The sequence below is a fragment of the Trichosurus vulpecula genome, chromosome 6 (assembly GCF_011100635.1).
Source record: "Trichosurus vulpecula isolate mTriVul1 chromosome 6, mTriVul1.pri, whole genome shotgun sequence".
In the NCBI taxonomy this organism is placed as follows: Eukaryota; Metazoa; Chordata; class Mammalia; order Diprotodontia; family Phalangeridae; genus Trichosurus; species Trichosurus vulpecula.
Genome location: NC_050578.1, coordinates 193,120,201 through 193,135,956, shown reverse-complemented (window position 1 = coordinate 193,135,956; position 15,756 = coordinate 193,120,201). Strand labels below are relative to the sequence as shown.

The 15,756-nt window shown below is 39.6% G+C and overlaps 1 protein-coding gene across 7 annotated transcripts in view; it reads right to left on the bottom strand.

Annotated features, from left to right (window-relative positions):
* The window catches only part of LDB2 (LIM domain binding 2), a 418,128-nt gene that overhangs the window by 266,845 nt on the left and 135,527 nt on the right, over window positions 1–15,756 (bottom strand). For all 7 annotated transcript variants that reach the window (XM_036764610.1, XM_036764606.1, XM_036764608.1 and 4 more), the window contains exon 2: window positions 5,947–6,049. In XM_036764610.1, coding sequence (XP_036620505.1) covers window positions 5,947–6,049 — 103 coding nt within the window. The remainder of the gene's footprint in view (window positions 1–5,946; window positions 6,050–15,756) is intronic.

Below are 15,756 nucleotides of genomic sequence, written 5' to 3'. Positions count from 1 at the left end.
GGATAAACGGAGAATCACTACAGGTTACAAAAGTAGCCAAGACTGGTCAGTCACTTAAAACAAATAGCAGGTGAGGGAAAGGAGAATCCCTTTTTAAAAAGTTATAGGGCATGTTTTCCCACAAGGAATTTAATCCCCTTTTCACCTGAATAACAGACTTTCAAAACAACTTTTCAAGGCCTTCCCATTTCCCTCTCTGCTTCTTACTTCCTGATGGATACCAAGGGACATTTTGAAGGGGACTGAAGAGAGAAAGCATTTATTAGGTACTTACTAAGCACTTTACAAATATTATCTCAGTTGATAGATCTTGAGAATTAGGACCTCTACAGCTGGGACTCCAGGAGGCACAAGGTAGAAGGTATCCTCTATCAAGTACAGTGTATCTATCATAACTGCCCCTCAGAGGGGTGTGTAGGCTCAGCTAATTAGGACTGTGGCATAGGATGCTTTTTCACTCCCCACCATCCTTTGCCAGGCAGCAGGCACATAGTGAGCACTCAATAATATTCGTCAAACCAATAGCTTCTAAAATACACAGTTACCAGGGCTAGCATTTGAAATATCTGCCAACTCCATCCTGGGCTGGGCCACGGGTGACCTTTCTACATGCATTACTCACTAGTGATACCACAAAACTGGAATGAACGAGGATCCAACCATTCCATTTGTACAAGAGAATAGGGCCACGCTGAAAAATGAGCTCTGGGCTCTGACACAGGCTATGCTCCCCAAGGGAACGACGAGTTGTTTCTAAGTTTAAGTAGTGATTTTCAGGAAAGTTAATGATTAAGGAATATAAGCTACATATTTGAGATGGGAGAACAATTTACCTTTTGAATAATAAAAATAACAATAGTAAATAACTGACATTTATGTAGCATCATAAGACTTACAGTGTTTTATCCACATTGTCCTAAGAATAACTTCCTACTTCTCTGGGATAAAAAAAATCACTCACTGAACTATAATTGGAAAAAAAAGGCTTGCTATTAACTATCTGCATAAACGTGGAGTTCTAGCCACATCCTTAGCCATACTGCCTCAATTTCCTTTTGCATAAAATGCGAGTGGGAGGCAAATAATATAAATGCTTGTTATTTGAAAGATACAAGATTAAAAATGTTAAAAATAAAGTGAATACATTGCACCTTCTCAACTTTTTCAATGGATTGATCTATTGTGCTGATTTCCCCCTTCTCTTTACAAATACCGTTATGCGGGATGGCTCTCTGGGAGGTGGAGGGGAAGAATACTGGTAATAACTATGATGATGTAAGAAACAAGGCAACAGTAAATATTGATTTTGAAAAAATAAGTTGTTTTTTTTAAATACAAAGTAAAGAGTAAATAAGGATGATTTTTACTTAACTCACAGGATATATGTGAGTGAATGAGTCCATTTTTGCCTTTTTTGCTCAGCAAAATGAGATAGAAAGAATGCTTGCCTGAGAGTCGGAAGACATCGGTCAGGTCTCTGCTTCTACCATTTAGTGGCTGTGTGACTTTTGCTAACTCACTTCATTTTCTGAACCAGGGCTTCCTCCTTTCTAAAATTATGGAGTTGGAATAGATCATCTCTAATTCCTCTCTGGTCCCTGAGTTATATGATTCTACCTGCCTGGGTATAGATGGAGATAGGCCTGAGCTAGGTCCTATCTCCTTTCTCAGTTTTCTCCCCAAAATAGGCTTTGTCTGATTCAAAGGGAGGAAGGCTTCCCTAGAAAAGGTGGCAATTCTGGCTGCTGGGCATACAACTCCAATGTAATTCAAGAGAGGGAACATGGTAACAAAAAAGAGCCCCAGATCTGAGGGCCAGAGAATCTAGACTTGAATCTTGACATTGCTACCTATTATCATTGTAATTTTGGTCAACAAAACATCAATGAATGAAAAAGCACTTATCAAGTGCTTGCTGTGTGCTAGGCACTGGGCTAAGTGCAGGTGGTATAAAGAGAAAAGTATAAGAGATTTTAATCTCAAGGGGCTCCCATTCTAATAGATGGAGGTAATGCATATAAGGGGCTTTAAGCCATTCTGTTTTCATGGCGAGCTGAGTTTCCTTTTCTTAATTGTAAGGAGACAGGACTAGATAATTTCTGAAGGGCATCCCAGACTTCGGGGGGATGGAGTAATGACAGTCTCACAGAAGAATTATCCAGGTGGGCATAGCAGTCAGTCACATCATCAGCTTTTGAGGAACAAAGGGCTAAATTTGTATGTTTTTGTGTGTACATGCAGGTGTGTGCATATGTGCATGCAGATATGTATGTGTGTCTGTGTGTAGGAGTGGGAAGATGCTACAGTTTTTTTGTTTCTCCCCTATATCCTTATCCTATTGGAGGTAAGTTAGGATGGAATGATAGGGGGAAGAACTATTTTGACTAGGGACAGGACAAATTGTAAAATCAGTATGTGTGAGCTATCTGAAGGAAAGCAGCAATATTCCTCTAAGACATAATCTTTGCCTCAATCACTGTACCAGCGTGCTTTTGTTTGTTAAAGAACAGATCTTACAATAACATAGAAAATTATTCAGAAAGTTACTCCAGCAAATTAATGAGACAACACTGGACATTTCTTTAAGGATGCGTGGATCAATTTATCCCAGTTTCTGATAAACCCACAATTGTCCAGAGGTTTCTAGTTGGGCAAAAGTGACATTTGGCAACGCAAATGCTCGAAGTCACAAGTCAAACCTTTTCTGGTGTAGCCTGACTAAGGCTCATCTGGAGCATTCATTACTGCCTAGCAGCAATATAATTTGGGTCATTTGTTATAGTTACAAATATAATAACAGATCCTTATTTTCTTTGCCACAATCCTTTTCTGTCATAAATACAAAGCTCTCAGCTAATTAGCAGACAAGGTAGACAAGCTTCCGTTTCTAGGCCAGTGACAGGCGGTTGCCTCTCTTACCATCTCTACAATGGAACTCGATTTTGAATGGGTTAATGTTCTGGCTCTTAGTATCTGCAGTGCTGCATAAACCCTGCACGTTCTTCTTACTGAGCATGCTTCATCTTTGCTGTCTCCACAGTCTGGGGCTGTCAATCAGCTGTCACTCCCCACCACATCAGCCCAGTGTGCGCATCACCAGGCTGTCAGCACAGCAGCTGATGAGGCTCGGCTATGGGCTGTCAATCATTCGTGTTTCTCTCCTCTGTTCTGGAAATATTTTGGCTCCGAGAAACAAAGAAACCTGGGCAACAATGGATGATAGTGTAGCATTGACTCTTTAACAAGGATATATGATCTTAAACAGTCAATGAACATGTTTCATCCCCCAAACTGAATGATAGGGGGAGGGGAGGAGGGAAGAGAGAGGGAGGAGGGTGAAGAGGAGATGCTGGTTTATTATGATGTTTCCAGCTCTAATTCTCCTTTCTTATGCAGCCCCCAATGGATTCTCTAACAAAGCAGAGAAGCATAAACAAAGATGACTCAAAGTTAGCTGTGTGCATGCCTTGGAAGAAATCTCAAAGGATGGATTATTGCTTGGTTTGAAATTATTCACCATTGATCAGGCAGCCTTTTTAGGGCAGAGTAATTGCTAAGACTGCAGGACTCATTTATCTCCCAGAGACTTCACTTAAAACTGGGACTTGGGAGGCCATTGCTCACTCCTACCTCACCCACCAGAGGTGACCTAAGGGCTTCTAGAGACAGGCACATATCTTCCCTAGTAAGCTTTAGCCAATGGCCATTCAGCAGTCAGTGACCCAGTGTGAGGTGGTTCCAACTACTGAGCCCTGACCACTGGGCATGTCCAGGGTTCTGACATGGAATTGCAACCAAGCCCCACTACAGACCACCTTTGTCTGTCTTAGTCACAAACCCCTTATAAACCATTGTACTGGGGTCTAAATCAGAGGTTTTTAATTTGGAGTTCATGGAGGTCCATGGATAGATTTCATGGAATCCATGAAACTGAATGGGAAAAATACATCAGCATTTGTACCATCCTCTAACTGAATCCTAGCATTTCCATCAATTATTTAAAAAATATTATTCTGGGAAGGGGTCATCAGGATTCACCAAAGGGGTCCAGGATACAAAAAAGAGTAAAAATCCCTACATTAAACATAAAGTTACAGGCCCTAAAGTACCACATTGGCAACACTGTGAAATGTTGCAGCTTTCATCAGCGTAGGAAACTCCTGGGTGATTTTACCAACATAGGTTGGCATCTTCTCTGTAACTTAGCTTCCTAGAGGATTACTTAGAACATGCCTGGGTTCACATAACTGATATGTGACAGAGGCAGGAGAGAATCCAGGTCTCCTCGGTTTTGAGGCCAACTCTCTATCCACCATGAAGATGACAATGACGTTGGTGATGATAATGATGATGGTGATGATGATGATGATAGTAACACATAACATTCTACTATACTTGATGGTGAGGGAAGATCACTTATTTACTAGCTGTGTAACCTTAGGCAAGTCCCTTACCCTCTCGGATCTCTGGTTTTCTCATCAGGAAAATGGGGATAACATCTACTTCACTAGGTTGTTATTGAGAATCAAAGGAGATATTATGTCAAAAGCACTTAATAAACTTTAAAGTGCTTTATAAATGTGAGCCATTAAATAATGATTTTTTATTGTCCCCATTATTGTTATTTATGTTATTGGAGGTGTAGTCTTAGAATCAGGCAGACTTCAGTTCACACCTTGACTCTAACATAAATTAACTGGGTGACCGTGGGCAAGTCACTGAACCCCTCTGAGCCTTGGATAGCTTTCTAAAACCACAAATACCAAAGCAGTTAGTGATCTGCATTAGCACAGAGAATGTACACATGAATTGTTCTCTCTACAAATAAAATCAAAGAAGTGAACAAAAACAGACAAAAACAAAATCCCACAATTAATAGTACACGATAGGAAATTTATTTTGATGGTTCTGATGGCCACCAAGATTAATGTGCTGTAACATTAGATTGTATAAAGGTCACAAAAAAAGAACCCTCATTCACTAGTGGCTTTACAATACACTTGACTGTAATTTGATCTTTCCATCATGTTTATCAGCAGCATTACTGTGAATTACCAAATTATACTAGGCTGATCCGGCCCCATTCACAGCAGAGAGAGCACAGCCATTATCACTGTGTTCGTGACAGACTGGGTGTTTTACCCTTTGACAAATTCTTTCATATGTAGTACTGTTTTCTGGAAACACAACTCCCTCTGATCTAACTGGACATTAATTGCTTTGGTGCTGATGTATCTCTGCCTTCCGGACTGATAACACAACTAGCAAATCTGATGTCTGACAAGTTGACTCAACCTAATCAGGACAGATCAGCTGTTACCCACAGGGCTGCAGGCTGTAATTTGGGGATCTTTACCGAGTTATCACTTGCTTGAAAAGCAAGAAGCTATAATTCTGTCAACACTAATCCAAAAATGCATGTTCAAAGTAGCTTTGTTTTTTTTCCTCCCCCAGAAAAAAAAGACAACACTTGTCAAATAAATACCTGAGATAATTGATAAAATGGAATTAGAAACATGTGAGTGATACAGAGTCAATCAGTCACTTTCAAGACAAAAAAAGGTCTTTCTGATTCAAAGCATTGGGCACAAAGTATGAGCTGTCAAGGAAACTGGGCAGGGTCACTGAGAAAGGATGGACAGGAACAATACCAATGGAGGTTTAACTTATCATAGCATTTGTTCATGTCTTTATTTTTACTGGCTCTTAAAATATGGAAGTACCCAAACATCCTAAACCTCTAAAGAGATTTCTCAAGGCAGGCTTGGAGCACTGTTTCCTCTTACAGTGTCTTGATGGGAATTGAACGCACTGGCAGAAGTGGAGGCATTTATTGTCAGGCTGTCAGCCCTGTTCGACTCTTTCGAAACCCCTGTGGTTTTTCTTACAGGAGAGAGTTAGGGAAGCAAAAGGGACACTATTAGAAAATAGAAACTTCTTTCTTACTGTATCGCTTTGGTCCATCTTCCAAGCAAAATGAAAGGGTTAATGTGGCATCGTCTTCAAAAAACTCCGTTGCAAAGGCATCCCACCAGAGGTTGTCACTGTCCTGGAAAGAGAGGAATCATGGATTTATCAGGGTGGAACCAAAGAAAGAAAACTTCTCAAAAGGAGAAAGAAATCCCAGTCTTCATTTATTTATTAAAAAAGCAGAGACGCGTGGGTAGTTTTGAAGGTGAGGTTGTGCATTTGATCCCTCTTTAAATTAGTTGCTCAAATCAGGATCAATTTCTTATTCTATAAGCTAGTTAATACAAATTAAAAGAAAATTAATTATTGAAGATGTATTTATAGGCATCTAACATACTTATTACAGACACAAACTAAGTTCTTAACTGACTTTTAACACAAATCATTTATGTTTAATGTATTTTTCTCTCTTTGCTGTGTTGAGAATCCATTCTGGTGAGGGGACTGGCCCCCTGGCTAATGTTTTTAATAAGTTATTTAATAACAGATAGGGCGACATCTATATCTTTCACTGGAAACTTCCTGGATCTTTCTGTCTGTGAGTAACTAAATCTTTTCATCACAACCCCTCCGTACCTTCTTGTCCTTCATTAAGCTAGATGGTATCAGAGTCTAGAATCAGGAAGACCCAAGTTCACATCTGGCCTCAGACACTTACTAGCTGGGTGACCCTGGGAGGCTCACTTAACCTCCATCTGCCTCATTTTTCTCAACTGTAGAATGGGGATAATAATTGTACCTACCTCCCAGGGTTGTTGTGAGGATCAAATGAGATAATATTTTAAAGTTCTTAGTACAGTGCCTAGCACATAGTAGGCACTTAATAAATGCTTATTCCCTTCTTATTGATTTCATGTTATAGTTACTTGTATCAATGTTTTATCTCTTCTATCAGTCTGTCAGTTCCATAGCACCAGGACCTGTCTTCTTCTTCTTTTGGATCTCACCCATGCATAGCCTAATCTAGTGCTTTGGCAGAGAAGGCACTTAGTGGATAGAAGCCTGTGAGACTGAATATTAAATGTGCCTAGGAAAGATACCAGTTGCATATAATCCTAGATGTGGCTATATATGCCTATAATGTATTTTCATAATTTTGTGCAAAAGAGTGGACTTTACAGGAAATTATACTGGTTGTTACTGGAATATGTTTGTTGAAAATAGGATAATTCGGTAGAATACTGAGCATTTACAGAAAGGAGACTTGTTTGGGGATAGGTAGCAGCCGGACTGGGGCAGTTAAGTGGCACAGTGGATAGAGTGCTAGAGTCAGGAAGACTCAACTTCCTGAGTTCAAATCTGGCCTCAGACATTTACTTGACCACACAAAGTCACTTAACCCCATTTGCCTCAGTTTCCTCATCTATAAAATGAGCTGGAGAAAGAAACAGCAAATCACTCCAGTATCTTTGCCGAGAAAACACCAAATAGGGTCACATGACTGAGAAACAACTAAACAAAAAACCATCTACTTTAGAGGCAGTTAGGTGGTGAAGTGGATAGAGTGCTGGGCCTGGAGTCAGGAAGACCTGAGTTCAAATCTCACCACAGACACTTACTTGCTGTGTAACTCTAGACAAGTTACAACCTCTGTTTGCCTCAGTTTACTTAACTGTAAAGTGGAGATAACAATTGTGCCTACTTCCCAGGGTTGTTGTGAATATCAAATGAGATAATATTTGTAAAATGCTTTAGCACAATGCCTGGCACATAGCTGGCACTGCATAAATGTTGGTGGTGGTGGTAGCAGTAGTAGTGGTAGTGGTAATAGTAGTAGCAGCAGTGGTAGTAGTACTAGTAGTATCTCATTTAGTTATCTGGAAAGCGTGCTGAGTCCTGTTTAGCTGAGCACTGCCTATGAGCTATTGCGTGTCTTTATAGGGACATATGATCTATCCTATGAGAGTGAGCCAGGAATGCTGTGAAGGAGCCTCATGGCTTAAGGAGCAATTCAGCACCACTCCTTCATCCAAATGGCAGACCCTTATTTCCTCAAATTCTTGAGTACCACGTTGGACTCTTTCCCTGAGAGAGCTTGCTTTGGGGCCATATGTTGAGGGGAAGATGCTCCACAGATTTCAGTGCTGCAGGGATTTATTTTTAAAGAGGAATTATCCAAGGGAGGGCTGCTCCCTGGATAATAGCCTCCATTTCTCAGTGACCATTCGTGAGAACCATGGGCCTCCCTTTCTCTATTAACTTGTTGTTCTTATGGCAGCATAAAGTTGCTATCCCTGGCAAGCCTCAGGAATGAGTCTTGAGCCCGGGAAAGAACAATAAAAAAGGGCCACCAAAGATTTACGTAGTCATCATCTTCTTCACAAACAGAACAAACTTGGACAAATGGAAACTGCTTTCTTTTGGCATTTTCCCAATTAGTACGGTTACTTTCCTAAAGAAATATGTTAAAAACAGATCCACCCAGGAAAAAATGATTGAAGCTGTATACAAACTACTCTTTTCTTTCTTTTTAGCTTTATACCAGACTGAAAAGCAGTCCCAGACTACAAACAACAAACAACCCACCCACCTAACAGTTGCCCCACTCATGGGTCAGTCTAAGGGCCCAGGGGTCTTTGAAAAATCCTAGATCTCATGATCTTCTCTTCCCTCCCTCCATCTCTTCATCCCTCCCTCTCTCTTTCTCTTTTTTCCTTCTTTCCTTTCTTCCTTCCTTCCTACCTACCTTCTTTCTCTGTTTCTCTTTCTTTTCCTTCCTTCCTCTCTTTCTTTCTCTTTCTTTCCTTCCTTCTTTCTCTTTCTTTATTTTCCATCCTCCTCTCTTTCCTTCTTTCTCTCTTTTGTTTCCTTCCTTCTTGTCTTTCCTTCTTTCACTCTCCTTTTCTCTTTCTTTTCCTTCCTTGTTTTGCTTCCTCTATTTCCTTCTTTCTTTTTCTTTGTTTGTTTTTCTTTTTCTTCCTTCCTCTCTTTCTTTATTTCCTTCCTCACTTTCTTTCTTTTCTGTCTTTCCTCTCTCCATCTCTTTCTTTCTCTTTCTCTCCTTCCTTCCTTTCTTCACTCTTTCTTTCCCTCTTTTCCTTCCTTCCTTCCCTCCTCTCTTTCCTTTCTTTCTTTTCCTTCCTTCTTCCCATCCTTTCTCTTTCTTCTAAGTGAAGAAAAATAGAAGATACCACAATGCAGGAACAGATTAAATCAGCTGACTCCTACACGAAGCTGGCTCACCTAGGCAGCTGCTACCCAGTTCAAAATCATCTTCCCCCAAGATTGACTGGGTTTTTGTACTTTAGTCTTATGATCTCATATCAACATATAAAGGCTTCATCTTTCTCCTGAGCTCCAGTTCCACAGCCTAACTGCCAGGTAGTTATCTCTACCTGGATGCACCACAGAGATCTCAAAGTCAGCATGTTCAAATCAGAGTTCATTGTCTTGCACACACACACACACACACACACACACGCAAACGTGTATATGTATACATACATATATATATATAATATATATGTATATATATTATATATATATATATACACACACACACATATGCATATATATGTTCATGGAGTGGAGAAAAGTGCCCTTTGTGAGCAGTGTTGTCAGGGTAGACTCAAAAAGACTTGACCATTGATTGGATCCAAGGGTTGAAAGGGAATGAAGAGTTGAGGATGAATGTTAAGTTGAGGGCCTGGGTGACTAGAACCATGGTGACAAATATAAATTTGTCAGACCCTCAATTTGCCATTTGTCATTTTTGATTCTACCTGTCTACCAAGGTTTTGATTCTACCTTCCCAACACCTGTCACATAGGTCTCCTTTTCTCCACTCCACAAGTCTTCTTCAGTTCACACCCTCCTAACCTCCTGTCTAGACAACTACAATAGCCCTTTAATTCATCTCTTCACTGGCAGTCTCTCTGATTCATCCTCTACACAGATGCCCAATGATTTTCCCAAAGCACAGGTCTTCCCATGTCACACCTCTGGTCAAGAAACATCAATGGTTCTTTACTGCTCCTAAAATGAACTAGAAACTGCTCTGTCTGGGATGTAAATGCCTTCACAGTCCAGACTTTATTATTTATTGCTCTTCGATCCACATTCCACATTCCAGCCCAATTAGGTTATCTCATGTTCCCCAGTCTATCTCTGCCTCTGGGCATTTGCCCAGGCTGTTCCCCATATCTGGAATACTCATACTCCTCACTATCACTTCTCTGAATTTTCAGCTTCTATAAGCACTTATCTCGAGAGCTATTGCCTACTAAAGAAGTGTCCTGATTCCCCTAATTGCTAGAACCTCCTCTGCTAAAAAAAATGAATTTCAATCCATTTTGTGTGTTTTGCATATAAACTACATAAGCACATTTTTCTACTCCAATAGAATATAAGCTCCTTGTGGGCAAGGGCTGTTGCTGCCTATGTTTACACAGTATCTAACACAATGCCTGGCACACAGTAGAAACTTGATAATTGCTTGCTTGCTTCCTTGATGAGAAAAGCACTGGATTTGTAGTTAGAAGACTTGTGTTACCAGCTGTGTGATGTTAGGTAAGTCACAACCTCTCAGAACTTCTGTTCTGGGTTCTGTAAAATGGGTATAAAAATACTTGTAGCTCAGAGAACTGAGACGAAGAAAGTGCTTTATGAACTGTCAAGTCCTATAAAAATGTGAGCTAATATTATTGGAGTAATAACGTGTATGAGGAATTGCCACTAGGCCAGTGTGGTTAGATCATAGATTGCATGGAAAGTAGTAAAATACAAAAAAAAAGACTAGAAAGGAAGAGACCAGGTTGTGAAGAGCTTTAAATGCTAAACAGATGACTTTATACTTGATCCTAGAGCTAATGGGAAGCCACCGGAATTTATTGAGCAGGGATATGATATAATCATACCTACCTTTTAGGAAAAGTACTTTGGTAAATGAGTGGAAGACAAATTGGAGTAGGGAGAGTTGTGAGGCAAAGAGACCAGTTAGAAGGCTATTGTAATAATCCAGGCAAGAGGCAAGAAAAGCCTATCCTAGAGTGGCGGCTGTGTCATTGTAAGGGCAGAAACAACAATATCAGACAATGTTTTGGCTATGCAGGTAAGTCAGAGATGATGCTGAGGTTGCAGGCTTGAGGGACTGGGAGGATGATATACCCTCAAAACAAACAGGAATGTTCAGAAGAGGGAAGGGTTTGCAAAAATTAGCTACCCTGACCCAACAAACTGGATCCAGTCCTTTTCTACTGAAAATACTTCAAGGAAAAAAGGCACAGTTCACAAATTCTTTTTTCTCAAGTGCCAATGGGAACAGTAATAAAAACAAAATCAAGGGAACCATGGTTCACAAAAACTCATTTGTTGATACTATACCATCTTTTGACCTATCCTTGGGTTCTGCTGCCATCATTTTTAGGTTAGTTGCCTAGTTAATTATCATGATGGCAACCATAGGATTGTTCAATTAAAAACAATTCAGTAAACATTAAGGGCCTCCATTTTGAGTAAGGAACTGTGTTGGAGGCATCGGAGGAGAGGGGAGACAAAATCCCCAAATGAAACAGTTTAGCCCCTAGTGTCCTAAAGGAGCTTATAATCACTGATGGGATGAAACAAGTGTATAAATGAATATGGTATGGAGAAAGGAGAGAGCAGTAATGATGGACAGTGGAGATTCAGGAAAGCCCAATTAAGGTGGTGGTAACTGAGTTAAGTCCTGAAGTTAGAAAGGATTCTGAGAAGTAGAGATATAGAAAGACTGCATTCTAGGCATGGAAAACAGCATGTAATGTGTAAATGTACTGAGGTAGGAAGAAAAATAAAGCGAGTGAGGAGGAGGAAAAGGACATAAGGCTGGGAAGGCAGATTGTGACAGGCACTGAATGCCATGCTTAATAGGTTTTAAAATTTTTATCCTGTGAATAAAAGCTCATCTTTTTTTATAATTTCTTAAGGATTACAAAGCATTTGTGTTACTTATATCACACCATTTACTCCTCACAACCACCCTGTGAGCTAAGATTTATTTTCTCCATTTTAGAGAAGTTAAATGGTCTGACCAGGTGTTATATGGCTCTTAACGTTTCTTGGGTGGTACTTGAATTCAGGTAGATCCAGTCTCTACCACTATGCAACACTGTCTCACAATGGAAATTCAGTGGGGATTAGAATGCATATTGAGATCATTTAGTTCAACTCTCTCATTGGGCACATGAGGAAGTTGAAGCCCAGAAAGGAGAACTGAGTTATTTCAAAGTCACACATAGAGTAAGAAGCAGAGCCAAGATTTGAAGCTAGGTCTTCTGACTTCAGTCTGACTTTTATACTGTATTGGACAATCTCATTTATTTACAAAACTTCAGGTTTCAATTATGAGCATGACTTTGGACATATTACCTCAACTATAAGGGCCACAGTTATCTTGTTTATATATAGCACCTTCAATCCTTCAGCTCCTCTCTCTTTCACCATGGCTTGGTCAAGTTTAGGTACTGGGGGTTGAGGTGGTATGTGTGTGTGTGTATGCATACACACACATACATACATATATATATATATACACACACACACATATATACATATGTGTGTATATATGTATGTGTATGTATGTATAGATAAACATACATCTGTATATATGCATATACACTCATGTTTGTTTTTGATATTGTTTTATTTATTTTACTCAATGTTGCTTCTATGCAAAGAATGAAATATGGTATATAGTCAAAAATATTCTGTCTGTTTACATGGGGCTGATTCTATTATGCAAAGGTCCCAGAGAAAAAGTTCAGGAAAAAGACAGGGTCACCAAAGGCAGGAGCTCAGAATGAATTCTGTTTGTGTAAATTCATACTAATTGTAACCTGCTGGTTTGCAAGACAGGATAACTACCCAGAAAGACAGGTGGAGCTAAAGAATAGAAGATCGTCCACTCTCTGAGAACCACAGAATATTTAGCACTCTTGTGGTGTTTCTGCTCAGTGGGGTAGAATGCATAATTGTCAGGGTAATCAGAGGACTTAATTTAAGTCTGGGCCTTTCTGTTGAACTGGGTCAGGTTGGTGGCTAGCAATGCCATCTGGTGGTTAAATATAAAAAAGGAGGTTGTCCTAGATGATATCATTGAGAGCAGAGTCTGTGTCATACTATTTCCATTATCTCCCCCCACCATTAGAATGTGAACCCCTTGAAAGCAGGAACTTACTTTTTCCTTTGTATAACCAGAGATTAGCATAGTGCTTTGCACATAGTAAGCACTTAATAAATGCTTCATTCATTTCATTTGTTCTGATGATAAAGTGAGATAAATTGCCACATTTAATCTTCATAATTGTCAAGTAGGGACCATTATCCTTGTTTTTAGCTTGGGAAACTGATATTCAGAGAAGTTAAATGATTTGTTCAAGGTCACAGTTAATGTTGGGACAGGATTTGAACCTAGGCTCTCCAGTCTGTAGATTCTTTCTATGATACCACACTGTTTCTCTGCAGTCTAGTTATGTGTTTGATGGGGCAATCATTCTTTCAAATTGCAGTATTTTCTATCACAAATCAGTTACCTACTGTTTCTTACAAACAAAAAGAAATAATTCCAATTGGACTCAACTATCTCCTTTCTAGTCTTTTTGATACCCCACCCCCACATGTAGTTCTTCTTAACAATAAACCTGCACTTTGAACATCCCTTGTTTCTACTTGTATATTTATTATTGTTCCTGGGATCAGTGAAGTTGTTTTGTGTTTCTCTAATCTGCATAATAAAGATGCTAGAGAGCTGAAATGAGATAAAAAAGCCTCAATTGGACCAAGTAAACAATCTTTTGGCAGCAAATCAAACAGCCCAGTGTAGTAGGAGCTCCCTGCTTGAATGTCTAGATACATGAGAGTTGCAGATGATCAAATACTCAGCTTTCTCCATCTTCAAGCTCATCTGCTTTGAGAACAGGAGATGGCAGTGCCTACACAAAGAGCATAGCTACTCCTCGGAGACAATAGCAGCAAGTGTCAGAGACCAGAGAAATCAAAATGGAAACACAATTCTCTGGAGATGCTGCATAGTAATATTATTCAAGTTGCTGTTGTTCAGTCACTCGGTAGTGTGTGACTCTTTGTGATTCCATGGACCACAGCACATCAGGACCTTCTATCGAACATGGTCTCCCGAAATCTGTTCAAGCTCATATCACTCAAGACTGTGCTGCTTTCTCATTTTGCTAAACTCAACTGCCACTTGATTTGAAAAATGAAGTGATCATGAAATTCTCAATCAGTGCTGCCATTACTAAGGCAGGTGATATGGTCCAGTTTGATAGAATCAACAGGAAGAGACAGCAGAGGCAATAGAAACTAAGCAATGAGAAGAGAGCTTGGGCATTATCTGCTGAAAAGTTAACCCTGGCTTTTATAAAGTCATTCTACTATCAACAGGTGGAAAAGCGGAGGAGAAATGGCTGAAGTCATAAATATAGAGCTGACAGGGTCCTTAGAGTTAATCAAGTCTAACCTTATTTTATAGATGAACAAACTGAGACAGAAAGAGGTTAAATGACTTGCCCAGATCAGACAGCTAGTAATCTTGTCTGAGAAAGGATTTAAACTCAGGTCTTCCTGATTCCAAGCCCAGCACTTTATCTACCGGGCTACTTAACTACAGAGTCAACAGAGAGCTCAATCTAGACTGCTGCCTACATTTTCCTTCCTGCTAGGAATCTCTGCAAACCACAGATGAAGGAATAATGTTGGGGATTAGTATAGAGATCACATCACAATTGACCATTTGGACATCTTTCTATTAGAGCTACACAATCTTGCTCACATCTTGAAAGCGCTAAATATTCCCAGAAGCACCTTGACAGTAAAGAATGGTCATAGTTGTGGACCCAAGGTTGTGTTGCTATAGTTGGCAGGCAGTGTAGCCACAGAAATAGTCATGTTATCATCTCTATTAATGAGGGATTGAGTTTAGAAAAGTCCCAAGGTAGGGTGCATCTCTACTACTACACTTGCTTCAGGCTGTATTCTTCTCTCTGACCACAGATTTACCAATGGGTTGCCAAAAATACAGACAAGAGTTTGATAGCCAAAAATAATTTAAAATTCTTTCTTGATGTCATTTGATTACTGAAATAGAATGTTAGAATGCTACTATTCCATTTAGTTATTTGGTGGGGTGGATGGGGTATTCTTGTTCTTCTGATGCAAGGGTTCTTGTGTGTGTGTGTGTGTGTGTGTGTGTGTGTGTGTGTGTGTGATGGATCCTTTGGGTAACCTGGTGAAGTCTGTGTATCCCTTAGTGGAATACTAGTTGTAAATGCATAAAATAAAATATACAGGATTACAAAAGCTTCCAATTATTTTGAAATAAAGATGTATTTTTTTCCTGTCCAAGTTCATGGATCCCCTGAAATCTATCCACAGACTCTTTTTCTAAACAAAGCTGTGGTGTTGACATTTTAAGCATTTACTTAAAGTACCTTTCTAGAACAGATGCTGTGATGTTTTTCCTAAATCCTTCAGTTGACTCCGGGTAGTATTTGTGTTTAGCAAAAATTTAAACAAGCACTTATTAATTGCCTACTGTATGTGTATAAGGCACTATGCTAGTTACTGGGGATATGAAAATAGATATGATGCAGACTGTCTTAAAGGAGCTTACAATCTAACGTGGTAGGGATTGGAAGAGATGTAGGCAAATAATTATGATGCACAGGACAATAAAAAGTATATAAGGGTCAGGATTTAAAAAGAAGAGGAAGAATAAAGGAAAGGTCTAGACAAAGTAATCAGAAATTTGCAGACCGTAAGAGCACTGGGCACATCAAGAAAGATTTCATGAAA